Source organism: Scatophagus argus, chromosome 12, assembly GCF_020382885.2.
Source record: "Scatophagus argus isolate fScaArg1 chromosome 12, fScaArg1.pri, whole genome shotgun sequence".
NCBI classification, from domain to species: Eukaryota; Metazoa; Chordata; class Actinopteri; family Scatophagidae; genus Scatophagus; species Scatophagus argus.
Window position 1 is genome coordinate 10,630,938 of NC_058504.1, and position 27,654 is coordinate 10,658,591.

The following is a 27,654-nucleotide window of genomic DNA, read 5'->3' on the forward strand; positions in this document are numbered from 1 at the left end:
TAACTGAGAGACCGCAGGGCCTCATAATCAATATTTACTACATGTAACTGGCAACATGTTTCTGGTGGTTGATATCACATCTCACTTATTGTACATGAACGAATAATTCATTTTGGGTGATTTTATATTACACTCACCATTACAGTGAAATAATAGTCGGCTACAACCTGTACAACCTACAACCTTAAACAGGTAAGAGGGGCACTGACCACCACTGGCCCCAACACGACTAAAATCCCTTGGTGGTCCTCGCCTGTAAACACTACACACATTTTGACTTGTCAGGTGGGAAAAGCACAGTCTCACTAATAACATTCACAATTAAGCTTGATTTAACAGTGTGACAGGGGACCAGCACACACGGGACCCTGAAAGTGAAGCAGCCAAATGAAATTCAGTTGACATTCACCACATCATTCACACCTGGATTTTCCCTACATGTGGTGCTTTTACTGAAAAAGGTCTTGCATACGACTCAACTTCTATGTTATTTGAAACAGACCAAAAGAAGCCTGAATGAATTTGCATGGGTGAAGCACTGTAACATAATAAGAGAATCTTGAATGTGAAATGTTGCATAACCTCCAACCTTTGTTTCCCCTTGCAATCCTGAACAGAGTTATAGCGCCACTCACTGGTGAACACTTATTTTTGCTTCTACTCTCACATAAAAAAAGTTCTTCTCTTTTTCTCAGTCTGTCCCTGGGAAAAATCTTTTGCGGTTCTTGCCTATTTGAGGATATCTAATTGAATCAAATAGGCTTGTAAACATGACATTTATTTTTTTTTGTCCCTGGAAAAGAAGCAGAAATGTTGAAAAACACACAAACCGAGACACTAAAAGAGATTAAAAATCTATGCTGTAGATCCAAAGGTTACTAGGCATACCATAACCTTAGTATCACAAAGATAAGATTATCACGGTACTGCTTTGTGTTGCTCACTTATTCGGAAACTCTGTTGAAGTGTGAAATTCTCTGACATTAATTATCTCCATCTCTCTTTCTCTTTCTGACTTAGAAAAGATGAATCAGAAGAGGCACAACATCATTTGCTTTGAAACTGTACAGCTGACCTTGGTGTTCAGAAACAAAAAATAATTATCATCCTAGCCTGCTTTAAGCCTATAAACTATTGTTTCCGACTGTTTTACTTGAGTAAAAGATGACAACAATAGAAAATAAATAGGCAAGAATAAGAAATACTTGATCCTTGGGGGAAATTGATTAAGTAAACATTGCTATGTATATGCGCCATTTTGAGGTTTTACACTCAAGTATTTCCATTTCATGCTTTACATTTAAGATGGAAGCATTGGAGCTTTCACTCCACTAAATTTGTATTAGCACTTGATAATTTATAGATTTCTACATAAAAAAAATATAATGGATTCCTAAAATAAAATGCATTATCATAGATAAACCTACCCAACAGTATATGAAGGTGGGGAAAACATCTCCTCTTTCAGCCACATTATTGTACCGCTTAATAAATCCCAATGGGACATGCCTGTGTGTGTCCTGAGTGAAGTTAATTTTCAATAACACATAACTACATTTTGCTTGTAATACTTCTGTACTTTCACTTCAGATAAAGTGTAAAAAGCAGGACTCTTAAGTACTTACTCTTCCCACCATGAGTCAGCAATACAACGAAGTTGCCCATTCAAAATTACGTAAAAGTACAGATTTATCAGTAAAATAGTACACACTACAGTACTAAGTAGGCCACAATATCGAGGCACTAATGTTGTTTTTGAGCATTTTATAGCTATTTCCTTTGCTACTTTATACTTCGACTTCGCTACAATTCAGAAGGCCATACTGAGCATTTTACTACACCTGTCACAAGACTGCCTTAAATATTTAACTTGCACATATACAAAACATGTGGTCAGCTTTTCAAACATGACAGCCTACAGTGAACCACCCTGCAGGCTACTACAGCACAGCCGTAAGCTAATCCAGTGACATATGGGCCTAATGGGCAACATGCAGCACTTCGGTCCTTTTCTACATTTATACAAACAACGTCGAGAAACTGTATAACATGTAGGCTATCTGAACGACGTCATAATGAAGTCAATGTCGCGAGCGAACAGCGTTTCCTTTGCTAACCAAACACACACGGCCGAATCCGCGGTTAATAACGCCTCAGCACGTCAGTCCCGTCCGAGGAGCTTAAGTCTCGTTGATAACCACTCGGCTCTTTACGTGAATCCGATGAAACACGAGGTGTACGTTCGTCTGCTTTACCGTAACTGTTCGGAAGCCAAACCATTGGTTCCAACCGTCCATCATCCGCCCGGGGGAAGAGAGGCGGGGACGAGATGTTGAGTGACGGCCGCGGATCTGTTGGCACTTTGGAGCTGAGACAGCCTCTGGGACTCACACGGGCCTGCCTATTTTACATTCACACTGAATAAAGATATCAGATGAAAGAAGAGGACCGCCTGATAATTTCTTTTGTCAGCGCGGGATGTTGCGTGCCGAGTGCGGACTGCGTGACAGGACGACACGGTGTCGAGCGGACGTTTTCACAGGTTGATGATCCGTATTTGGCACCGAGAAGGGAAAGCAGCAAAAGTAAATACATTGTTTAGTCTCTGAAGGCTCTTCCTAGAAACACAGGCTTACATTTAAATGAGAAATAGGCGGCGCCTGCTATTTCCTGGAAAAATACAGATCTCTGACCAGAATGATGCGTTTAACGTGTGCAGGTTGGGGTTTATTCGCTAAAGTTGACGGCCAGACTTGGGCTGCTACAAGAAGCGTGTAGGAGGCTTGTCTGTTAATAAAGGAGCGTGTGTGCTGCACATTTTTATAGATAGCCAATCAAATCTGTTATTCAAATTGTCCTCTTATGTCAGTGACCTATATCTCATGCATGTACGCCTAGAGTTCACAGTAACGTCTCCGTCAGAGCAGACAGCATGGGGATCAACGGGTTAGACAGTCAAGCGCAGCCGTCCAGCGGACTTTCCCGGACGGAGCAGCCAGCTGCAGATCCTCAGATAGAGCAAAGAGATGCTCCCCAAGAAGAAGACAAGACAAAGGATGATCAGGCGGCTGGCAGCGAGAGTAAAATAGTGCAGGACAGCGCCGTGCAGATGGTCGAGGCCGGCAGCAAAGCGCACCTCTCCCCGGCTTCTGAATCCGAGGCGGGGGTTCAGGTGGAGACGCACGGCCACGGAGGCGGATTCATCCCGCCAGAAGGAGGTTACGGCTGGCTGGTGGTTTTCGCAGCCACCTGGTGCAATGGGTCGATCTTCGGGATTCAAAACTCTTTCGGCATCCTGCATTTGATGCTGGTCAAGGAGTATGAAAACCCGGACGACAAGACCACTCAGTTCAAAGTGGGTGAGTACCAGACGGTCTCCTGAGGTGGGCCTGGATGGGATGAAACAAAACATCATGTGGTGTCCTACATTTGTGGTTGGCTACAGTCTAAAGGGTAGATGTTGGACCTTCAGCGGATTATTATGATTTGAAAGAATATCAGCATGATGCAAACAAATTAGATAACACCAGGTAGTCTATGATGTATTGGTGACTATGTACAGTAGTCAGTGTGTCACACTCATGCAACAGTCTAAATAAAAGGATGTGGATTAGCTCGGAGTTCAGATGAGTTCACCCTGCACGTAAAGGTCACAGTAGTGTTATGTTACATATGTACCTCACCAGAGCATTTCTGCAGTCTGACCATCACTTGCGTTGCATGCTTCCAAAAGCATCATCACCGATGTTCAATGAATAACAGGCATTTCAGAGGCACATTGTGTTCATTACAAATTAACACCAACGTTATACTAAATCCAATAGCTGGCCGCTGCAAATCCATTTCAGATTGTCACAAGCCGAGCTCTGATGCCATCTTTGCTGAAGGCTGAGTATCATTGAAATGTGCTGCAGACATGTGAACTGACTGTGAGCACATGAACGTACTGTGTGAGTCAACAAACTTGTGACTTGTGAAAACTCAGGATTTCTGCAATCCTCAATAGTCCACAAATGTGAAATATCCAATATTTCATCTATCATTGCACTGCTTTTTTGGTTCTTACCTTTCACTGGACTGGACTGGATGCTACTGCCACGTACAGTATATGAAAAGTTAAAAGATGACATGGTGCTTTTGTTTCAGGGACTGATATTCATTTATCAGGTTGCTTTTGACCAGACCAGCATGAGGCCAACTTTCACCCGTCTGTTGCTCTGCGTGCTTCGAGTTTTTAGGTTTCTAATCCTGTAACAAATACAGAATAAATGAGAAATTATGGGGATTTCTTTAAGCATAAGCCTTCTGTTCAAGGAATCTGCTTGTTCTATACGGTGAAGCCGTGAAATGGTGTGCCCAGATCTGAGTGATAAGAAATTGTTTGTGAGGAAGGGAGCAGCAGGTAACAGGATTAGGTATTTTTCTTAACTTCCTGTCAAGTTCCATAATCACCAGCAAAGGTTAAGGTCAGGATGTGGGATGGGATTATGGTTTTAAGACTGTTCCCTGGAACAAATTCAACCCTTTCTGACCATCTTGAAAAACAGTTACTTATGTAGAGAAATCACTGTGTAAGATTTGATCTCCAGCCCTTTGTTGTAATTGAATCTCGGCCGTTCTTGTATGTGAAAGGACTAAGATGGCACCTGTGCTGAGTCCTGATCTTTTACCCCCAGCAACAGAACAAAACAAAGGGGAACAGCTTAACTGTGGTATAATATTCACAACTGTCTACTCAGTAAACTTTAAATTCACATGTGTAGAACATCTTAAAACAACACGTCAAAGTACTTCATAAGCAACAAACTACAAGATAAGGAGAGGAGGTGACAAGAAAAGACAAAATTATTACCATTAGGTTTTTATACCAAGCTTGGGTATTCATCAAGCCTTCAGTTGCAAACAAGATATTTCAAAATAGCTCAGAAGTATCAAGGTGGGGGATCAGAACAGCCTATTTTTTATTTTTTTTAAGGAAAAGAAGGTAATGAAGAAGAGGCGAACGAGCTGTGAGTTGCAGAAGGTGTTGTTTTCGCTCAGTGATTACAGCATGGCGCAGTCAGAGGCTTCACTCCTGTTGGGGCCACAGCGATACAAAACTGCTGGTATGTCAAGGTGTGTATGGGAGTGCAAGTTTCCAACAGTACATTCTTTCAAAATTAAAAACAAAAACTGTGGTGCTTGTATAATCAGTGGGGAGTGTGCGATTGAACATCAGTGCCCCGAATATGACAGAGAAGTTCAGTCTGCGTTACTGTTTTTCACAAAACTGGGAAAGTGTGTGAAGGGGCGGAAGAAAGGGACGAGTGAGCGATTCAGTTTTCACTGGACTGTTTCATAGTGTGAAACAGATTAATGGGAAGACTGTGATCTGTACCACTCCATAAATCTCAGTGACAGCACCATCTGGGTATTAGAAGTGTTTTACATTAAATGTCGAAAAGACACTGATACGCACATGCCACAAACGGGCTCACTGGCCCGAAGTCTTGTACATAAACCGGTCTTTTAACTGCGTAAGTGGGAACATGGAAGGATAATAGCAGCTCTGTGCCACACTTAAACACTGACACACACTAAATTATATGCTAGTAGTAGTTCACTCATAATAACTGCAGTAATCTTTCAGTAGCAGTGACAGACTGAGATGTATCTAGAATTGTGTTTTGAAATGTCAAGTTGTGTGTTTGTTCATATGTCCTCTTTGTGTAACCCTTTTCTCTGTTATCTGGCTTGGCAGTCATTTGTATTAAGCTAAAATCAGTATCACTTCTAAACATTTTTTGTATGGAAGCTGTAGGCAAACAATAATCTAGCAGGTGTTTACCACAAACGCAAGGGCATTTGTGTCTTTACGGGAATTGTATCCTGTATGAACAGTTTGTTTTGAATTAGTAGTTCTTTAAAAGACAATATCTCATTATAACCGCTGAATTGTCTGAGAAACTCAGGGATTCTCCAGGCTTCAGATGAACAGTGAAATAAAAATGTAGTTTTGGTCAGAATACAAACTTCAGGTTGATACGTAGTGGCTGACAAACCAAGTAACAATGCAGTAAACAAGGATTCAAACTGGTATCTGTGCTGTCACAAGCAAACTTCTCCAGTCATTAGCATGCTGCTGTGCTCTGTGTAGTGCTGTACTGTAGCTCTGCTGGCCCAGATTTCACCAGCATCTCCAGGGTAGCTGGGAACACCAGGTTGGCAGAACAAGGAGCACTGTGGCATTTTTGGCATTCCAGAGGGCAGGTGATTGGGTTTAGGTCAGTTTAGTCTCCAAACTCTCCATGCATTTATAGGCAGGTGCAAATGTATAATCAGGACTGTTGTTGTTGAATGTGAGGTTGTTTTAACCACTTGAATTAACGCTTTCTGGTGCAAGAAGGTGCAAATGGAAACGGTGATGGAAAAAGAAAGCAAGCTTTCTCTGTTTTCCGATGATACAAAGGAGTGATGTGATAAGTAGTATCATCCTTTTCACAGCTAGAAGCAAACATGGAAAAATATGGTGTTTACTTTTGAGAAACACACACTCTGAGTCACTTAGGCTCGGCCTCACCAGTGTGAGATAGAGGCAGGTCATATACTGAAGTCCGTGAGCCAGTTCGGACAGAAGTGTCGAGCTCTGTTGCTACACTCACATGTGACTCGGTACACTCTCTGTAAAACACATTCAAAATATACCCATACTCTCCCCTTGCATGACTGCTCAGGTCAGTGCAAGAGGTTTGCTCAGCAGTAAATATTGGTCGTTTGGAACATGATATAACTAGTAAACATCAGAAGCAAACAAATCAGAGACTTCTGCTGTCAGAACAGTCGCAGGCCGAGGCTGATCAGTTTGAAAATGCTCCCTCCACATCTTCAAATGACTTGTCTTCCACCGGCAGTTCTCTGTAAACTGTGCAGCCAAACCTGATGTTCTATATGATAATTAATAAGGGTGGTGCTACAACATAGCTTTTTGAACACAAGAAAGACGACTCTGACAACAAAGTAATAAACCTGGGTTCTTCTTTACTTCTTGGCATGCACTTGCTACAGTGCAATCTGTGCTGGCTGTCTGCTAGCTAAAACCAGCTGAGTTAGCTTGACTTGCTGTCTGTAAAAATGAAAAGTCTGTCTTTGCTGTGTGCTCATAAAAGGTGTTAAGCTGCGTTTCTTGGCGGTGAAGAATACTGTCCAGTAAGACTTGGTGAGGATTTAAAGAAGAGCTAAAAGGCTAATTGAAAATTCAAGGTAAATGCTGCAGACTGTTGTTTGGAAGATACCATATACAGTATCTTCTGGGAAACTTAAGCACAAAGAGCATGCCAGTGAAAACGTATTTGTTTGAATTACTTGTTTGGTTATGGTAAAGATGAAAAGAAAATCTATAATATCCTGTGGTCATTTGCTACTCTTCGCTGGTATCTGGCTAGTGTGTACTTTTGATCATAAAGTGTTTTGTTACAATACTGCTAACCAGTGCTGTGCCACATAGGCATTTTTTATTTTCCAACAAAATGTATTAAAATATCTTTTAGTTTCTGTGTCCTCCAATTGAAATGACTATATATGTCATATAATAACACACTGTCCAACATCTTCTTAGGCATTGAATGTGGCCTTGAGGAAATGGGCTTCTGTACCACATCTTTAGACTTGTACTTCAGATACAAAAATATGTATGGCTATTGTTATTTTAACTGCGAGCACCCAAGGTAATTTCTAACACAATATCCATTGTTATGCTCTTGCTCTTGGCATATTTCCTTTTGCGTCTGAGGAAATTCGTGTTTGCCATGAGCTGTGTTGTCAGAAAACATTCGGACAGTGATGTGTTCTTGATTATTTTGGGCACTAGATTTACTAGACAGTAAACAGTGAAGAGTGAATATGAGGTTAAAATGAAGATTTATTTAAAGAGCTGATGCTCTCAAAGTCCAAGAAATACTTTTCTTATTTATGCACTGGCATTTACTAGAGCCCTTGCTATAAACAGTTGTCTTTGTAAGGACTTCCTGCTTTACTTTCTGTCCTTTCGAATGGGAGACTAATGAACTGTAATTCCTCCAATGGTGGTCTGATAGGAATGTTAACGCCATCCAATTAAAGCTGAAAGTTGGTAATTTAACCTCACTGCTTCATTTCAAAAGCTGAATAGGACGAACACAACTCACAAAACGTTGTCACTATCTGAACACTTTGTCACTGCACCGTAGCAGTTACTGCTAGTAAGCTTTCTGTGGACTGGTTGGCTTCGTTTTATATTTGTAGAGGTAATTATTCCATCACTGATGTGAGTAAACGAGTAAAAGACTGTCGTATTGAAAAGAGTCAGTGGACCTGAATGACTGGATGTTGCAGCAATGGAAAAGGAAGTCTGTTTAGTATCTAGGTTGTTTATTAAAATAACGAACTCAATTACGACAGATTAGTCATAAATGGCATTGTCAGTCCCCGAAAACACATATTCAAGCATGTATACGGATATGTTACATTACTCTAATGTATTTGGTTTGGTTTAATTCCTTCTTTAGACAAAATACTTGAAAAATGTACATAATTCAGTCCTATAGAGTGTCTCAGCCTCTCTGCTTGTCAGACTGCATCTGCCAAATAAAGAGAGGAAAGCTTGTTAGACACCCTCACCATGTACGCACACACACACCTCGCTTGCTTTTTTCTTTTTCTTTTATTTGGAAGTGTTCAGACCTAATCATATATAATGAATACACTCCACTGAGTCTATTCACGGAACTTTGCATTTGCCAGGGCAGTGGGAAGTGGATGCTTGGAGGTGAGAATGTGCACATAACTGTGAGGGGAAATCTGATTGTAAGGGGAAATTGAATGAAATGAGGTGAAATGAGCCGTCAGGTCTTTTTTCTGAAGCCTTTCATGCATCTAGAAATGTTAAATCCTCTTACTTCTACTGATGGGCTGATTAGTTAGAACTGCACCTGATGTTCTTAGCTGCTCCATTTATAGTAGAATGCTTAACATATACACTATATAGACAAAAGTGTTGGGCCACCTGACCATTACACCAGCAGCGACTTTAATGACATCAGATTCCATATACATAGATGGCTTTTCAGCTCTAACAGCTTCCACCCATCTGGGAAGGCTTTCTGTGGGAATTTTTGCCCATTCATGCAGTAGAGCATTTGTGAGTTCAGGCACTGATGTTGGACCAAAAGGCCTGGTTAGATGGGGTTGAGGTCAGGACTCTGTGTGGGCCAGTCAAGTTCTTCCACACCAAACTCATCCAACCATGTCTTTATGGAGCTTATTTTGTGCACTGGGACACAGTCATGCTGGAATAGAAAAGGGTCTTCCCAAACTGTTGCCACAAAGTTGGAAGCATAGCTTTGTCCACAATGTCTTGGTATGCTGAGGCTTCAGAATTCTTGATTAATGTAGCCACTTACAGGCACAGTGCTATGGGTGGGTCCTAACGGGCCTCGCCCATTTTATGTATTTGCTTAAGATTTATTTTTTGTTATTAATCATTGTTAAAGCCAAAATAAAGACTAAAACAGTATTCTAAAAAAAAGTCCCAAACACACTTCTGACTGATTAATTGCTATGATACAACAAAAACTCTAACGTCATATATCATATATTGATATAAACAGTCTATCTTAAAAGAAGAGTCACCATAATCACGTGAATTTCCAGATGTGCAGAATGCAGATGCAGTCACTGTCTAATTTCATAGCTACAAATGCATTCCCTGTTGAGGCTAGAAGAAACTGAAGACTTAAACAAATGATAATGCATCCAAACAAGATTTCCATATTTCCACATTCTAGTCTCAATGAATGCAGGTATTGGTTATACAGTCCACTGAGAAACAGAATAAATATGTTTGATAGGATTTTGTGTTTCATTTTTGCATGACTTGAACCATATACCTGCTTGTAATGCAATAAATCTAAACTGTCGTGGATAAATTATAAGTTAGCATTTTCTAGTACTGTGACATATTTTCTTGGATCTATCAATAAAATTTAAATGTATTTTTTATGGCTGTTTTCTATCTACTTTGTTCTGTGGTTAGAGAAACGATGTGATGCCCTGTTCTACAAATCAGCATCTGTTATGTACTGCAGTGAAGTCACACAACATACCAAAGTACAGCTGGAAAGAGCACAGACTGACCAACCAGACTGACATTTTACAACTCTGTGGGCTTCTGAGTTTGAACATCTTAAGTGCAAGCAACTGGTGGAAACAGCATACATATAGAGCATACAGAGTCCAGATGAGAGACACCACAGTGGGTGGTCGAGAGTGACTGGTCCTTCCAGACAATGTGGAATGTGGTAATGGAACAGAAAGTTGAACTGGTGGTAGACTGAGAGGTCTTAAGTGACTGAAACATTAATAAAAACAAATAGGAAAGTTTGAGAAATACTGAAGGCAAAAGCGATCTAATAGCGATGCTCTGGACAACAACTCTGAAATTCTAGACAACAGAAGACTACACCCCAAATTAAGGGAGGTTTGAGCGCAGCAATTTTTTGTGTGGTTAACCTTTATGGTTATGAATACATGCAATTTTTGATGTATTTCAGACTGTATGCTCCGCGTCTTTGCATGCATAATTGAAGCTGCAGTTTATTCATGTTCAGTTCCTTATATGTTTGCATGTTATTTACTTTTAACCATGCATACATTTTAAAATGTCATAATACCAGCAATGTGTAAACACATCCCAGGAACACTATACAAACCCCAAAGTCTTTTTCCCCCTTCAGTTTTGTATCATATTATTATACAATGTGACTGCTGTAGGCAGGGTTGCTGCGTTCAGCCTGTTCGTTCTGCACTGGATGTGTAAAAGATAGTTTCTTTGGCATACCTGTGTCCATTCCCTTGTCAAGAGGACGTGTTGGAGGAAGAGGTATGCCTCCTAAGGGGATCCCAGATGTAAGATCACCCTCTGCCTTCTTCCAGTCCTGTAGCGGTGAACCCAGGCTAAAAGTCTAGGACACAGCTCCATGTTGGCCAGATGTCGCAGCAGCTGGGCACGGTCCACCTTATCAAGGACCAAAGCCAAAGCGGCAGTCAGTGCTGCCTGCTTTCTTTTGGTGCCCATCTTAACCAATTTGGCTGTCCTCACAGAGCGTGCCCTGGCGTGGAGCTCCACAGCTGGCTAGTGTCTGTTCTGTTCTCTCCGCATTGCCATGGGCAAGTCTGTGGAGAGAGCACATTGATAGTCTATTAGAAGAAGTATCCCAGTTATTTGTCATTGTGCTTTTATGTACTTATTCTGCATATTTGTCATTAGTGTTTCCTCAGAGGAGGAGAGAGAAGAGCAGGCAACCACACTAAGACTGCAAGCAGGAGAGAAAGCCCTCCTTGATTATCGGTGCCGTGCTTATCCAGGAATGAAATAAAAAGCTAATTCAGGTTATTATAAAGCTCTATGTGTGATTAGAAAAAAAAGAGAGAACAGAGCAGAAGACCATCGCACAGAAATTCTCTTTAAATGTGAACCGTCAGGCTACTGCTTGCGTGCACATTAATCATTGTTTTCTGTTTTTCCATCTATAGCGACTAAACAAAAATGTGTGCCTTTAACAAGGGCAGTTATGGTGCTAGACGAAAAGCGATAGGCATGCTCGTATTTACATTCAGACATCACTGTTTGCATCAGTTTATTTATAATGAGTCATTCCTGATGATGGTAATCAGAGGAGGCTCTAGTCACTAGAGGTCCTGGGGTTTGAAATTTTGGTTATGTGGCACTCATTTAAAGTCTTCCATGCAGCTGAAGGTGTTCCATGCATGTAGAAAATGTTCACAATGTTAGTGAGATCTAAATGGCCAAATCTTCAGTGTGGTCCTTCAGCAGCCATGATAGTATGCCATCAGGCCCAGGAGCCTTTCATGGGTTGAGTCCTATAAAGGCTTGCTTTGTAAGGCCTACGCTGCACAGTTCGATCTCTCTGGTAGGCACTGGTAATTGGAAAATTGGGAGTTACTGAACAATATGTACATTTAATGCTAAAGTGGTTGCTTGTAGGGACAAACCAACAAAGAATTATAATCCATCTTTTCAGTTTCCCTCAGGTCTGTGAAGCATTAAGCATCTTGCAGTTCTTTCTTTGGTTTATGGCCTGCAACAATACTGTTTTGAATCGCTCTCATTACTGTCATCAGTGTCATTTTCGGCCACTCCGTGCAGCTGTTATTTTGCAATAAAGCTCTTCTGTATTAGCACTTAGCTGCTGAACAAAGTGAAGCATTTAGCAGCTAAGGAGCCACATATTTTCACCAAAACAGATTTGGAATGTTGCACTGTAGAGGGTTTGAGACAATCTGAAAAGCATTAAGTATGAAGCATGCTAAGCCCCTCAGGAAAGTGTTTGTTAGCTCTCTAACGAGGTCAGTTGAACATTTTGTGCGTAAACTACATATTAGATTAAAGAAACCCCTGGTGACTTTCGTTTTAAGTTTGATATTCGACAGAGTATTGTTTTTAATTCTTTCATGCTGACTCACCCGTGTTAGTGAAAAATATGATAGAAAATTATACAAGATTGGTCTTGTGTAGCCCACCTATTTTGAATGCTAATGTGCCAAAAAAATGCATTTTTTTGATAGCTTCCATGTTATGTGACCCAGTGACAAATTGTATCACAACACTGGACAAATTGGACCCTTTTTTATTGTATTTTAGTGCTTCTTCTATTTTACATTAATGCTTTTTTCCATCATATTGTTTTTCATCATGATGTGACCCATCTGTTCGAGTCTGTTCACTAATCATATTGGAAAGCACTTTTCCTTCATCATTCTTGTCTTTGCCCTTTTGTTTTATCATAAAGTTCAGCTAGGAGAATGAATTGTGCACAGAAAGATTGCACAGTTGGCGACTGAGGTTTTTTTTTTAAGTGGATTTCTTTGCCAAAGTAAACACTGTCAGTTGTCACAATTTTTTATTTCTTTTTTTCCCCCCCCATCTCAATCCCCATGGACACTTTCATCTGTCAAATCATGATTTTTTTTCACTTAAGCATGTGGAACTTGAAAAGGTACACAAACTGCATACATCGCCCACATCTTTGTTTAAAAAAAAAAACAAAAAAACTGCACATGTGTAGTACAGAATGTTTAGTTCAGCCTCCACAACAAAGACATTGTGTTTATATTGCGTTACAGAGCTCATGTTTCATGTTAAACATTTGTGTGTACGTGTGTGTAAGCAGGTAAACCAGTCTGTCCACCTGTTTATCATTCTGTCTGGTCTCATTCCCATTGAGCTGTTGGATGAGTGTGACCCACAACTCAGTCATCACTGTAGACATTAAAGCTACCTTTGCTCCCTGGGAGACTCGACCCAGACATTTGTTTGTTTTTATTTCATGGCACGCAGTGTCTCAGTTGGATTGGTTGCGATTTGTTACGTTTTAACACTGGTTGGATATTACAGCAAAAGCCAGACCTATCCACTTTGATCCTCTTTTTGATCTGCTTAATCATCATGAGAAATCTTACAGAATGTTTTTGATGTACATGATGTAAGTGAAGGCACAATAAAGTGTTACATAAATCTATATTTATAGCAAATCACATCATGTGGTGGTGGTGGTGGAGGAGGGTAACACGGAGACAGAAATTTCCAGGAAAAACTAGTGCATGCAAATGCTTTCAGTTCTTCAAAGCTTCTTCGAATATGAGTTTGACATGCGTGAGTACAAACTTCAACACACAGCACATGGTAACCTTTGGTTAGCGAGATCACAGGTGACACATGTACAAATAGTCAGAGATGAAGAAATGATGATGATGCCGATGAAAGAAATGAAGCCAGACTTGATGACTTGCATACAAGTGCAGCGAGTCATGCGTAATGGCCTTGTTGTTGCTCGGTGATGCCTTTTTAATTTTCATACAATGATGTCTATGTGCATAAAAATGAAGATGTAACAAAGGAAGCATTCATTAGTTTTTTTTCTGTTTTCTCCTCTTTGTCCTCAAACAATCTTTATTTCTTGTTTTCAGTTTCAAGTGAGGCTTATGTACACTACAGTTAATTGGCTGTGCAAGTCATGACAAAGCTGCTTTGAGGCAAATATTTCAGCTGCCTATAATGTGGGTTTGAAGTGTGAAGTGTGTAAAGTGCAGGGAAATTACACATAACAAAATGAGTCTGTACATTGTGTCTATGCAGGAGAAGGAATCCGACTTTCCTCATTGTTTTGCCAGTTGCACTGCATGGCACTGTATCCTGTATGTTTATTGTACGTTGATTTACGGCACATGGTGCTTCTCATGTCACAGGAACTTTAATCCTTGCTTGGTGTATAAGCGGGTATAAGTTTTTTTTAGTTTAGGTGACAGATACAATTACTGGGTGTCCACATGTTTGTGACAATGAATTCCCTTTCCTTTCTGTTTCCTGTCCAGCCTGGGTCGGGGCCCTCGCCATGGGCATGATCTTCTTCTGTTCACCTGTGGTCAGCATGTTCACAGACCGCTTCGGCTGCAGGAAGACGGCTGTCAGCGGGGCAGTGGTGGCTTTTATAGGGCTGCTCAGTTCATCCTTTGCAAAGTAAGCTACTGTATATTTCTTAAAGACATCTCTTGTTGTAGCTCCTGTTTGTGCCCCTGATGTATTCCCATTACATTTTAGTTACAGAGTTAACCATCGTTAATCAGTTTTTCTGAAAAATAAATACCCTGAAGTGTTTGAAACCCCATTTAATTAATCTTTAAAGTCTCCTTTATATCCCTCCTGTATTTCTCAGTCCAAGAGCTGGAAATGGCCTTTGTCCTTTGTCAAAATATAACTGAAAATGAGCATTTTAAATATTGGTTCATGTTGTATAAATGAAGTAAGGCTTTTCCAGCTACTATCTTTTGTTTAGATTAGGAAACAGAGTCACACCTTGGTAATCGATCTAGTTTTTCATTCACATTGTTAGAAGAGTGTGAATTACACTGTGCTCCCCACAGGCAGCTACAGTGCTTACAGTATCGTAGAGTAAATTTAGTCCTTATTTGGGAACCCTTGGCCATGTTCCACTTTCTTGCACCAAAATGAAAATAATGCTACAGTACAAACTTAGTTAGATGCCAAAAAGTGAACAATGTAAAAAAAAAACATTTGATGGTTTAAGATAAGATGAAACTTTGTTTCTCTCCGTGGAAATTGTTGTGCAACTTTTGCAGTACAAAGTAGGAAACACTGCAAATTTAAAATGGCAATGAGATATCAAACAGATATTCAACATCCGCAAAATCCAAATTATACATAATAACAAAATATAAATATTATTTTGTTTAACTGCATGCCCTTTCCTAAATAAGAATTACTTTTTGCTTGCTTGTTTAGTCAGTTTATACATATGTTTAAGTTACAGCAAAACAAATGGTCAAATAATTTTTTTTTTCTACTGTAGCTCTTTGAGCCTTCGCTATTTCACATATGGCATACTGTTTGGCTGCGGTTGCTCCTTCGCCTTCCAGCCTTCGTTGGTCATCCTCGGTCACTACTTCCGCCAGCGCCTGGGCCTAGCCAATGGTGTGGTGACGGCCGGTGCCAGCCTCTTTTCCATCGGCCTCCCAGTTTTCCTCAAGAAGGTGGTGGAGCCTCTGGGCCTCAGCAGGACCTTTCAGATCCTCAGCCTCTTCATGCTGGTCCAGAGTCTGCTGGCACTGCTGTTCAAACCTTTACTGCCTGCTGGAGGAGGCATGGGACCCCCAGGTATGGGTCCTGACCCTGGCAATCCCCAAACCCAGCCAGGGGCCACTGATCAGGGGGGCAGCAGGTGGAGCAGGGCCCTGGGTGGGGTCAGGAAGTACTTCAATCTGCGTGTTTTTCACATCGTGACATACCGGGTGTGGGCGTTTGGAGTAGCCACAGCTACACTGGGCTACTTTGTGCCATATGTCCATCTGGTAAGAACATAAAGGCATGTTAGTAGTCAGATTGTAAGTGCATGTTGTGTGTTTGCTCCTATTTTAAATTGTCTAAATCTAAACTCAAGACTGTAAAATTGTTTTGAAAAAATGTCTTCTGTCTTCCAAATGCCTAACATACAGCACTTTGTTTATGTTTGTTAGATGTTAATGGAAGGCTGTTTATATTTGATACTTAACATATTGCATACCTAACAGTCCTCCATTTATCTCAGTGTGCTAACAGTTAACCTAATGTGGAATACATACTGTAATGTTCTTGAGTATTTTTGGCATGTGGCTGACCTTGAATCCTGAATCCTGACCTTTTATTGATATTGATATTAGGGGGTTATAGAAACAGCATTATGACATCCATGAGTTAAAGTTATGCCATTATGTGATTGATGTCTATCCATTTTAAATCATTTTTGCATAAAGCTTTACTCCTTCTGCATAGGTAGACGGTCACACTGAATAAACCAACTAGCCAGTTGGCAGGCTGCTACACATGAACCACAGACTGTGAAAACAACCCAGATTAGCTTTCCTGCTAAGGCTTAGTATGTACATGCTAAGCTTATCTGATTTACAAGTACTAACACGTGCCTTGTTTTGCACCGCTAACATCAGTCTGCAGGCTTGGTAGCCAATTAGCTTTTCATCTGCAGCACATTAAACAGCATGTAAACATACCTGCAAATGTCATTTAAGTCTGTGTAGATACTGTTTGGTTCTTACTTTTACTGCTGCCAAGAACAAACTAGCTGCCCATGATTTGTAAACTACAGCTAAAGTTTGTTTACTTTGTGTCTTGTTTCCCTGCTGGGGTTTGGCCTGCTGTCAAACACAGACACACCCCTTGAGGAAAAGGAGTATTTCTGATACTTCCCCAAAATACAATTGACAGTATGTGTAAAGTAACACTGACACTGACTGCACAAATGGATTACTAAATGTGATTTCTGTTGGACATCAAGATGACAAAGGAAGTCATATCACTCCCAAGTTAAAGTATACTAATTTTATATTCCATGATTAGTGGAACCCAAAATTTAGATTATGTTTGCAAAGACTTCCCATGACCTTTGGCCAACTTTGGTGTGAGATCGTGAAATAGTGAAGGATGAGGATGAAGTGTAAAGCTGCTATGTGGAGCTGTGAAGTTGATCTCCCTCTATCCAGATGTCGGATGTTCCAGCTCCGGCCTCCCTCTGTCAGGCCTGTTGTTTCAGGCCCAGGCCCAGATGTAAACACAGCCCCGGCCTTTGTATTGGCTTGACCACCTCAGGAAACCTCTCCTGTATGGCCTCTCTGTATCCCTAAACATTCCTATCCTATGGCCATTGATGAATGTAGAGCCCTTCAAAGCAGAGCAAATATTTCACAAGGACCAGCTTGTTCAGGAAAGACTTCAGAGGGCAGTTTAATGTTTTGAATCAGATTTGAGGGGTCAGGGCTGAGGGGAGTGGGAGGGTCTGACCTATATACTGTGGGTCTTCCTGTCATGCTGTTCCAGAGGTCTGTGGATGAAGATGTTTTATTGTTGTAAGACCTTAGTTTCAGGGTAATGGGTGGACAATTCCTCCACTCCACCAAATGCACACCCATTTGCTCAGTTCATTGACTTCTTAGGCATGGAGCACAAAAACATATGAAAATGTTCTTCTGCTAAATTTGTTATGCAGTACCATCACTTTAATCCACCGACAACACATCCAAATCTGACACAGCGCTTTGCCTTTTGTTCTTTCTGTGTCTCAGATTAACTTTGTGAAGGAGCAGTTCAAGGACACCCAGAAGGAATGGGTGCTCCTTGTTTGCATAGGAGCCTCATCTGGCGTGGGACGCCTTGCTTTTGGCAAGATCGGTGACCTCATTCCCGGTCTTCAAAAGATCTACATGCAGGTGAGGAAATGTATGATGGCGTAAAATGAAGTCCACTTCGTCATGTCAGGGTCCCTTAAACTCACACAAATTAAACCACAGTTTTTAAAAGTTTTAGCTCGGGGTCCCCCATCTGATGTGAATTTTGTTTTTAGAAGTTTTATAATATGAAGTCTTCTTTGTGCTGCTTCTGGATGGAATCATAATGAAAACAAATTATTCCCATTTTGCTGGGGACCCCCTGGTACGCCCTCAAGAACCCATGGGGTTTTGCAGTGTCACTAGGCTGAAAATGTGATGTTTTTTACTCACAGTCTGAGTGATTAAATGTCTTTAATGGCTTATTAGGCTCAATATAAACATGACATGCACACACTTCCACTACTAGAGTAAAAAGAAGCTTTCAGATGTACCTGATGGACCTGCCTGGATAATGGTTATGGATGATTCAGTTCTGAGAAAATGGAAGGGAGAAAGGCACAGCGGTTCAGAGTAGTTGGAGGTGAATATAAACAGGGTTTCTCATTTTATGCTGGTACATGATGTATGCTTCCTGCTGAATGCAAACACAGATAATCGACTGGCTGCGTCCAGAGCGACCACACTCCGTCTGCATGGAGTTACTCAGCAGAGGGATCAGTCAGAGTCTTAGGCTGAATTAAAGAACGGAAGAATTAAAAATTAAAAACCTTGAAATGATGTGACATGCATGCTGAAAATACACAAATCTGCATCTTATTAAACTCAACAGTGTGTGGTTCCAGTGCTCCTTTGACACTACTGGACATCTAGATTGAGAAGAGATAATGTTTTCCACTGAAAAGGAGATTGTGTTTACAGCATGTTGCTCACAATAAAGAAACCCACTGGCTGTGAGGGAGTCTTTTATCTGTGGAAAGGCCTGTTCTTTCTTTCATCCAGAGTTGAACACACTGTATTTTTAAGGCCGAGTCCCTTGCACAATGTGGTAACAATGAATGGTTCTCAGGAAACGGCTTTAAGGAGCTTGGTGTAATGCCAGAGTAAATGGATTGTACTTATATAGGACTTTTCCAGTCGTACTGACAACTCAAAACGCTTTTACTCCGCTGACGCATTCACCCATTTACACACACTTTCGCATAATGACAGCATGGCCTTCTATCCATCAGAAGAAATTATCTTAACATGCGCAGACATTCACACACACAAGACGCAGGATTGGGAGCAATTTCGACATGCAGACCGGATGGGCCAGGGATTGAACCACCAACCCTCTGATAAGTGGACAACCTGCTCTGAACCCCAGCCAGGCAGCAGCTAACAAACACTCAGATGATGTGACTGAGAATCTAAAAATTTATGTTCTTTATATTCCTTTAGCTTAGCTATGAGATCTACATACATGGTGGTAGTACCAGCCCCTGCGAGCTCAAGCTAACTTTTTTTTTCTAAATTTTTTGGAAAATGGCAGCTACAGGAATGTGAAAATATCAGCACTGTTAATATTCTGATTTTTTTCCTACACTTCAGATCCCCCTCTGTGTAGCTAACTAGCTAGCAGTTCACATCCTTATTACATTTTCACTTTTTTATTCATTTATTTTTTTTTTAGCAACAACAAGGGTAGAAAATGACCTAGCAAAAAACTGTGTGTATATTCTCTCTTGGCCTAATGCCATTAGTCCTGTTAGTGCTAAAGAAATCAAATACCAGAACGAGCCAACGCCTGCTGCAGCTATGGCCCATGAAAAAGGCAGCCATGACCTTTACCAGTAGAAATAACAAAGAGACTTGAAACTTGTTATGTAATATGTTCTTGCCGTGTCTTTCAGGTGGTGTCCTTCGTGACTCTGGGCCTGATGTCCATAATGATTCCTCAGTGCACGGTGTTCGAGGGGCTGGTGGTCGTGTGCGTGTGCGTGGGACTGTGCGATGGCTGCTTCCTCACCGTGATGGCCCCCATAGCGTTCGAGCTGGTCGGACCCATGCAAGCCTCGCAGGCCATTGGCTACCTTCTAGGCCTTATGGCTCTTCCCATGACAGCGGGTCCACCTATTGCTGGTGAAAAGAGTGCTCTTTTTTTTTTTTTACTTTGAAAGACACAACAAGTTGAATAATATTAGCAGAGTAAGCATAGAACAAATGTAGGGAGTATAGGGGAGGCAAGACAAATATATGTCAGGATGGACTGTAAAGCAAATTCCCTCGAGAGAGGTTTGGGCTGGTGGCCAACTGCAGGCTCTGATGAGGTTTGTCTGCCAGAAAAAAAAGCACATTCAGGCAGTACTTAGCTCCCTTTATGTCTCCTCTTCCTCCCCTCTCTGCCATTATCTGCTCCAGCTCTTTGAGGGGCATGTAGAAGTACACAGAGGGCAGAACATCACTTTGAACACTCTTGCTCTCTCCTGCCATCCTCTTTCAGATACAACACTTATTGTTACTGGACTGCTTTCACTATAAAACGCTCGCAGATTCTGGAAAGTGTAATTAATAGTTCATGTATTTGTTCAAAACAAGTTCTCAAGCTGTAGAGTTCATGTAAACAGATCATTTTTACATGCTGATATCTGTTTTAGACTTTGGATTACATTTTTGGAGAGAGCAATATGCAGGTGTTTATAAAGACCTTATCCAAAGACAATAAACTTGGTGATATAGTATACTAGAGCTGTTTGTCCACCAATAGAAAATTAATCTGAAACGATTCTGAACTGCTGAACAAAAGCAAACAATTTGAAGATATCACCTGGGGTGTGGGAAATGTCAATTTTAATAGTGTGGACAAGAAAAAAATGTTTGTTGTTCGCTATAATTCCTGCTCAATTTATGTCTGTCTTTCCAGACATAAAGTACAGTACAGTGGCATGTGGTTTATCCTTTGACGAACCACAGATTGCAGATTGCAGATTGCAATCATCCATTGTAGTTAAACAAAACTTGTAGTTGATGTATCAAATACTAGACAGCTCAGCTCCTCAAAATTGGAATGAAATTATCACTGTGTGAGCATATTTGTTCAGCACGGTCTGTACAGTTCATGATCAAGAATGTATACGGTGTAACAATGCAAGTTAGCACCCGTCGCTCTGCCGTCATGTCACAAGCTCAGTGGTAAATCAACATGCAGTACAGTGCAGCATGCTAAACTTTTTGACCTTGCTCTGTCACTGTGTAATTGGTTTGTTTTAGCTCACATGACTTCCCCTGACGTGAGGATAAACTCAAATCAAATTGAAATATATTAGAGAATTCCTGAGGCCACGTCTTGTGTGGCAGATATAGCTCAAGAGGTGGAGTCATCCAATAATCATAAAGTCAGTTGTTCGATCCCAACCCCTACGGTCTACATACAGAAACATAGTCCATTAACCATTTACTTATAGTTAAAACACGCTATAGTGCATTAATGAGCCAAACAGTTGCCAGCCAAATCCCAGGAAATTCCATGACACTCAGTCCTGGCAATGTCACATGAGATGATAAACCACAAGAGGTCTGCTAAACAAGATTTGCAGCTGAGGTTACAACACTTTTGCAGAGGAATAGGTGAATGTTTTTGGAAAATATGCCAATTTGCTTTTTCTTCCAGAGCCACATCATAAAATTGATTCCACCTGCTTAGCTTGGTATTTAAACATAGAAGTTGGTTGGCTACAAACTTCAAAGCTACGCTTATTAGCACCTTTTGCTAGTAGTTGCTTCCGTCTACCAGACTTTAAACTAAGGTAGTCTAACTCACAGCTCCATGCTTAGCAAACATGAAAGTGGACTGATCTCCTCAACTGACTGTCCAAAGAAAGTAAATATGTGTATTTCCCAAAATGGTGAACTATTTCATTAAATATAGCTTTCTCAGTCTCTTTGCTCCCATCCCCCAGGCACTCAATCAATCCAGTGCTCCCAGTGCCCTAACCCAAGAGCATCTTTCTCTTTGATGTCTGCCCACCTAATCGGTCATTAATAACATGAACTCTGTCCCCCCTGTCCCCGCTGCCCAGGTCTCCTACATGACTACTTTGGAAACTACATGGTGGCCTTTTCCTTAGCTGGGGTGCCTCCTATGGTGGGGGGCGTGGTGCTGTTCTTTGTGCCCCTGATACACCGCAGGCTCCAGCAAGGAAATGCCACGGCATCACCAGAGGAGATCTCCACAACCACCCACATGCTGCCTTCTGGCCAACCAGCAGGCGAGCCCAAGAGCTGCTCCAACGGAGACATCCTTCCTGGCTACACTGACGTAGAGACGCACATCTAAGTTGCACTCTACAAAGGTTTTATGTATTCATGTATATGTTAAGAATTTGTAATTTAATTACGACAGGAACTATGTAAATGCACACATATTTCTTCTCATACATTACCTTCCTTTGGGTTTTCTGCAGGGATTCAGCCCACCAGCACCTTTTTCTCATCCTTAGATTGCCCTCCTGCCAAAAAGATCTCTCAACCATGGACTTCCTGTTACCTTTAACCCTCTCACCTTCCTGGACTTTCATTGGCGGTTATTTTCATGTGGAGGAAAAATCTTCTTCGCAGATGAAAGGTGCACTTCGGCATAGGATGATGGACATGTGTAAGGAGGATAAGCACAACACAGTCTCCGCTAGGATTGTTTCATTCCGTGGGGACTCTGTAGTAACACATCCCTCTAAGAGGAAAGAAATGAAGAGATTTTAGCTGGCAGTTCCCGATTTCACAGCCTTTATCTCGCTAGCTTGGCTTTTTGAAGATGTGAAAAATACTATGCTTTATTTTTAGATTGCATATTAACAGAGAGGCATATATAAAGTAAGAATTAATGAAGGGATAGGTTCAGACTTTGTAGATGTAGTACCTCATTGCATCTAGTTTTTTAACACAATGAGTTTAAGTTTAGTTTTTGTAACTTTTGTAACGTCACCTTTACAGGTTTTCTTTTTTCTGTTCTGTTTACTGCTGTGACAGAGAAACACACACATCCGTGGTAAATGTCACAGGAGGTGACAGACAGTTCAGCCACCAGAAACAATCACCTCAAATCACAACGCACACTGAACTCACACCCAGGGTCCAAAAAACTTCAGCAACATGACTTCAACTTCTCTACCAGTCTGCCTGCATGGGAGACAGACGTGTGATTGTAGCAGGTGCTGATTTCACTCATTTGTATGCCATGAACCGTGTATTGTTACGTTTAGTTTTTTTTTTTTTCACAGTTTTAATACAAGTCAACGTCTTTGCGAGCTAACGTATGCAGTCAAAGCCAGTAGGGGTGAAGGGTGGTGCCTGAATTTATAGAACTTAACACTACAGTCGATACAAAAGCTTCTCATGAGTCTGTACAGCCTTAAATTTCAGCTTTTGTCTTTTTCAGTCATTGAAATCCACAGCTCTTATCAGCCTTTCAAAGTTTTACCAGGGTGCTAGACAAATCTGCACAAACTGTGTTTGTTACAGCTTTGTAACAATAATTCAGAATAGTTTCTGATAGTTCACTGATTTCAGTTTCAGTGTGCACACTGTATACTTGTTTAGGTGGAAAGAGTCGGACTCATGCAGTTCTAAAGGGAGACTGACAGCTGGTGATAGCATCAGGTTTCGTCATCTTGCATTTTGTTCTGTGCACTGCACTTATGTTTTTGATAGCAGGGGCAGTTACTTAATATGAAACTGCTACGTTGAGAGGGGACTACTGATATTGAAACTGCCAAATGGCCTGAGCCCTCATCAGACCATCTCACAGATGATCCAATTAAATTGCTGCTTTTGTTTAGCTCCGTGTCATGAGAGCGTCACTCACTGTGTTCCCTCAAGAGGACAGCTTGCAGTTGCTATGTTTCATGAACATTTTGGACCACTTACCTCTGTGCTTGTAGATTACAAGTTGTCTTGAACAATGAACTTAAATGAACAGATGTGAAGTACAGCTGCAATAATTCACTGTTTAAGTTACACTCTGGTTGTATACATGACTGAGAAACAGAGAGGGTAATTGGTACACGGTAAGGAAGACAGTGCTCTCGTGGTCAGGTTGTGTTCCTTTCTGTCCAACCCCCTCTTTGCTTTAAATGTCAATTTTCAGTCTGTTTCTGTGTTACAACGTTTTCAAGCCTGAAAGCTGCACAGACCTCACTGCTGAGTGTAGTTTTTTTGGAGGGGAGGTAGGGTGATGCTATAGGACAAACAGTTCTGAATAGGAAATATACACATATACCTCACTAATCAAACAATACCCAGAAATCCAGTGGATCCTGTTCACGTTCATCATTACCTTATAGTGTCTCTGTTCTCTGTACTGGAACCGTTTTCAGAACCGCAAAGCTGCCAAACAACTGTCTTCAATCAACCTTCCATCCTCCAAAACATAATTAAGGTCTTTTTAGGCACCATAAAACTATGGAAATGTCAAACTTCTATTCCCTGTAATTTAACAGCTGATTTATCCTTCCTCCTTATTTTGCCTTCATATACATTTGTTTTTAATCTTTACCGTTCTGCTCCCTCTTACCTCCACCTACACACTATCTCTCTTTATCACAGCCTTGTTTCTCTGTTTGTAATTGAAGAATGCAGTTGTATGCTGAATATTTTTAACTAAAGACAAAAGAGACATTAAACTATAAGCAGTGGAGAGCCATATAATGGTTAAATCATATTGTAAAGCAAAAAGATAGGCCTCTAGTTTGACTGAGGTCGTGTTACATTTTGGGCCGAGTGAATTTTGTCACGTACCAGCCATGTAAGCTAACTAGCTAACTTTGAGTTCAATTTCGAAATTCATTCATTAACATCCAAAGGAAACAAAACCACAAGCACCTGAACGTGGAGCTCCCTCACAGTAATTTGACTGGAAACAGCTTTATCTTAAAAAAAATCAAGGAAACATCTCTTCATCACTTTCAAAGTGCCTAATTGTTCAGTGATGGCTTTCAGAAGTGTTTCATTTAAACGAATCAATGCCCTCTTGACTATTATTAACTAAGATTTACTGTGAAATTTGTTTATTTTTTTGTGTGTGTTATGAAGGCTGCAGAAAAGATGTAATTCAAGTTGCACTAGTGGTGAGTGTTATGTATCATGTAACTGAAGTCCCACAATTTGAATAAAAACTACTACAGAGGACTTAAACTCTGACAACCATATTGGAGCCTCAGCCTTTTGGTTAACAATGGCTGCAAAAGGCTGATTGTGCTTCTACGCACAATATAAACATATTTGTCTCAAAAATTTTATTTGAGTTGTTTAGTCTTTGTGAGTGTGTGGGTTTTTATTTTTGTTTTGTTTTTGTTTTTTTGTTTTGTTTTGTTTTTTTTGGGTGGGTGGGTGGTTACTGTGGGTTAATGTGAACTCTGTTAATTTTTGAAGAAGCAACGCAGAGTAAAAAAACAAGACGTGAGTTACGGCGTTTTGAAAATGTATCCACCTTAAAGTTACTGAACAGCTTTGGTACACCAGAACCAGATTTGAGTTGCTAGATTCGAGACATAAGAGCCAAGCTTGTATAGTGAGTTTTTCCGGATCATTATTAATTATTAGATAATTATTTTTCTTTTTTGTAGTCAGTATGGTTACATGTATTGTCAATCCTGGATCTGTCCTAACAGCCTCCTTGCTTGATTTCACCCGACTCTGACTTACTTGGTGTCTGCTCAGAAGCACTTGAGTGCTCCTTTTTAATTAGAACACTTATGTATCAGCACATGTACTTTATATACTTTGTAATGGTTTTTGATTAACCATTGTTGTGTTAGTTTGTTTTTGATAATTATTTTTTTGTTTGTTGGTGTCTTTGGTGATACATTTAAATGACTACTGGAAAAAGACAGAAGTGTCGAGTTGCTGTATCTGTTCAGATTTGAAATAATATATCGAAGTGAAGGAGCTGAATGAATGAACAATGACACAGTACAGCTGGATGGTTGCGTGATGTGAACCAGTGTTTAGCTTGACAAAGTCTCTTTCGTCTATGCAGCATCGCTGGGCTCATGGTCCACTCCCTCTGCCCATTTCGCCCTCCATACACATCAGTCTCTATGGGATGGTGTTTACTTGGATTCCCAAGTTTGTCAAGCATTTGTCTCCTGTAGCACCCAGAGCTGTAGCCTACACCAGTTTGTGGACCAGCTAAACCCACAGTAGAGCCCTTTTTCTAAGTCAAAAAACCACATGTTTTACTGGGTTTAGCCACTTCGCCTGACAGTCAAAACGGTGATAACTTAACATTTCTTTCCTGTGCTTGCTTTTCTTTCTCTACTCGTGCTATCCTGGGGCACATGTTATTCAGGTAAGAGTTACAGAGTGGCACATGTGGCACATAAGTAAGAACAGGCTGATATCAAACTGCCTAACACGTGACAAAGTGAAGCTGGCTAGGCTCTATTTGATTTCTGGGTTGTGAAATTCTTCTAAAGTTAGTGCAACGCAGGTCATAAGAACAAAAATCATGTTTATGTTGCATGAATTGCCAACTAATGGGTCATATTCACTTGTTTACTCAGTTTTTATTCATCGCTGTCTTCATTTCATTTAGCATTTGGCTGAATTAACTGCTGGTTTCTATCGGCCAGTTGGCAAGAGAACAGAACCTGGCCTCTCGGTCCAACATCATTAGACGTTTACCTCTCGCAGAACCCCCCCCCCCCCCCCCCCACCCCCCACCCCCCCACCTGACTTGAAGTCCATCCAAACTATTGCAACATGGAGGCTTGTTATTCAGCTCTGCAAATGTGCCATTTCTCTGCTCCTCTGACCTCAATCTCTGCTTACTGTTTAACTGCTTTTCCTCAGTCCGAAACCATACAAACAACATGAAAAACTGGATAGCTGAAGCTCTTGTACCATTTTCATCAAGAATACGTTTTCACAGTTTATTTTGTATTTTCGTTTTTAGTCACACCTGAATAATGTGTAAACCTTTATATGCTCCTTATGTTGTCAGACCCCTGTGTTATTCATGACTATTTCTCATTATCTTGACTGTAAGCATTGTGTTTTGACAGCTATAAATACTTTTTCTGGTGATATATTCTCATTCTGTATGGTTCCCAGGGCAACACTTGGGCCAGGCCTTTCCACAGCCTTACATGTTGAAATATGAATAATATTTCAGTGCAGGGCTCTGCTAAACATTCCTTCATTAACAAACAAAAGGTTGCTGCAGTTAAACCTCTATTGCCTGTCCTCTTCTTAAAGCTGTCAGCCTCTGTCCTCCCTATATAAGCTATACCTTGTTTCATATAAAAACACATTTCCGCTTTCGTCATTTTACAAAATTTTCATTTTCTAAGTCCAGTGATGCCGCAAGATCTGAAATTAAGTCACGCTGCTAGAGAAAATAATAGAATTTTTGTGTATTTGTCAAAGTAATTTTAAATCTGTATCAGAAGAGGCACATTTTTTTTTTTTTTATTAAACCAACAATAAAGATGTAATATGAAAACTACCCATGCTGCAATTGTCAGTCTCTTTTGTTTTGTTGCTCCACTTCCACATCAGACACGGTAAAGGTGCTCAGGTTGTCCTCACCATGCGGTCATGTGAGATCATGTGCCCTTTCAATGCACAAAGCCGTGGAGACGTCATCACGACACGAGTCAAACGGTAAGAAAACACCACACTCTGCTGCAGTTTAGGGACGTGCTGAATGTGACTTCAGACCTTTGATCTGCTCATTATCACCACAGCAACGTGGTCGTTCATTCAGGCATTAAGTCCTCGCTTGACTCCCCATAACCCTATTTGACCAAAGTAGGCTATCTCACAGCCTGGCAGCCAATCCTGCGCGGCATTTAAGGTCACGCTTCACTGAATCAGTTGCAAACAGCTGAGTTCTTTATATACATACAGTGAGCTATTGTGTACACATCGCTAGGCAAAGAATAAATCACTTGTTGACTCTGTCTGAGC

General features: G+C 40.8%; 1 protein-coding gene across 3 annotated transcripts; it reads left to right on the top strand.

The window, feature by feature from the left end:
- Positions 1-2,188: 2,188 nt before the first annotated feature.
- On the top strand, positions 2,189-27,190 carry slc16a2 (solute carrier family 16 member 2). Of its 3 annotated transcripts, none has more exons than XM_046405428.1 (8): positions 2,189-2,585; positions 2,899-3,359; positions 14,407-14,551; positions 15,402-15,900; positions 17,665-17,808; positions 19,602-19,830; positions 21,768-22,040; positions 22,152-27,190. In XM_046405428.1, the coding sequence occupies exons 2-7, from the start codon at positions 2,933-2,935 to the stop codon at positions 22,022-22,024; spliced, it is 1,701 nt and encodes a 566-aa protein (XP_046261384.1). In that variant the 5' UTR covers positions 2,189-2,585; positions 2,899-2,932; the 3' UTR covers positions 22,025-22,040; positions 22,152-27,190. The 3 variants fall into 3 exon arrangements, 2 of the variants coding, with proteins under 2 accessions (XP_046261384.1, XP_046261383.1); XR_006844821.1 differs by having other exon boundaries at positions 2,192-3,359; positions 22,152-22,342; positions 22,714-27,190; XM_046405427.1 differs by having other exon boundaries at positions 2,192-3,359.
- The last annotated feature ends 464 nt before the right edge of the window (positions 27,191-27,654 follow it).

Coding starts and splice junctions, on each gene's coding strand:
- slc16a2 (XM_046405428.1), top strand. CDS start 2,933: ATGGGGATCAACGGGTTAGACAGTCAAGCGCAGCCGTCCAGCGGACTT. Junction 17,809..19,601: donor TTCAAAAGATCTACATGCAG/GTGAGGAAATGT, acceptor CGTGTCTTTCAG/GTGGTGTCCTTCGTGACTCT. Junction 19,831..21,767: donor AGCGGGTCCACCTATTGCTG/GTGAAAAGAGTG, acceptor CCCGCTGCCCAG/GTCTCCTACATGACTACTTT.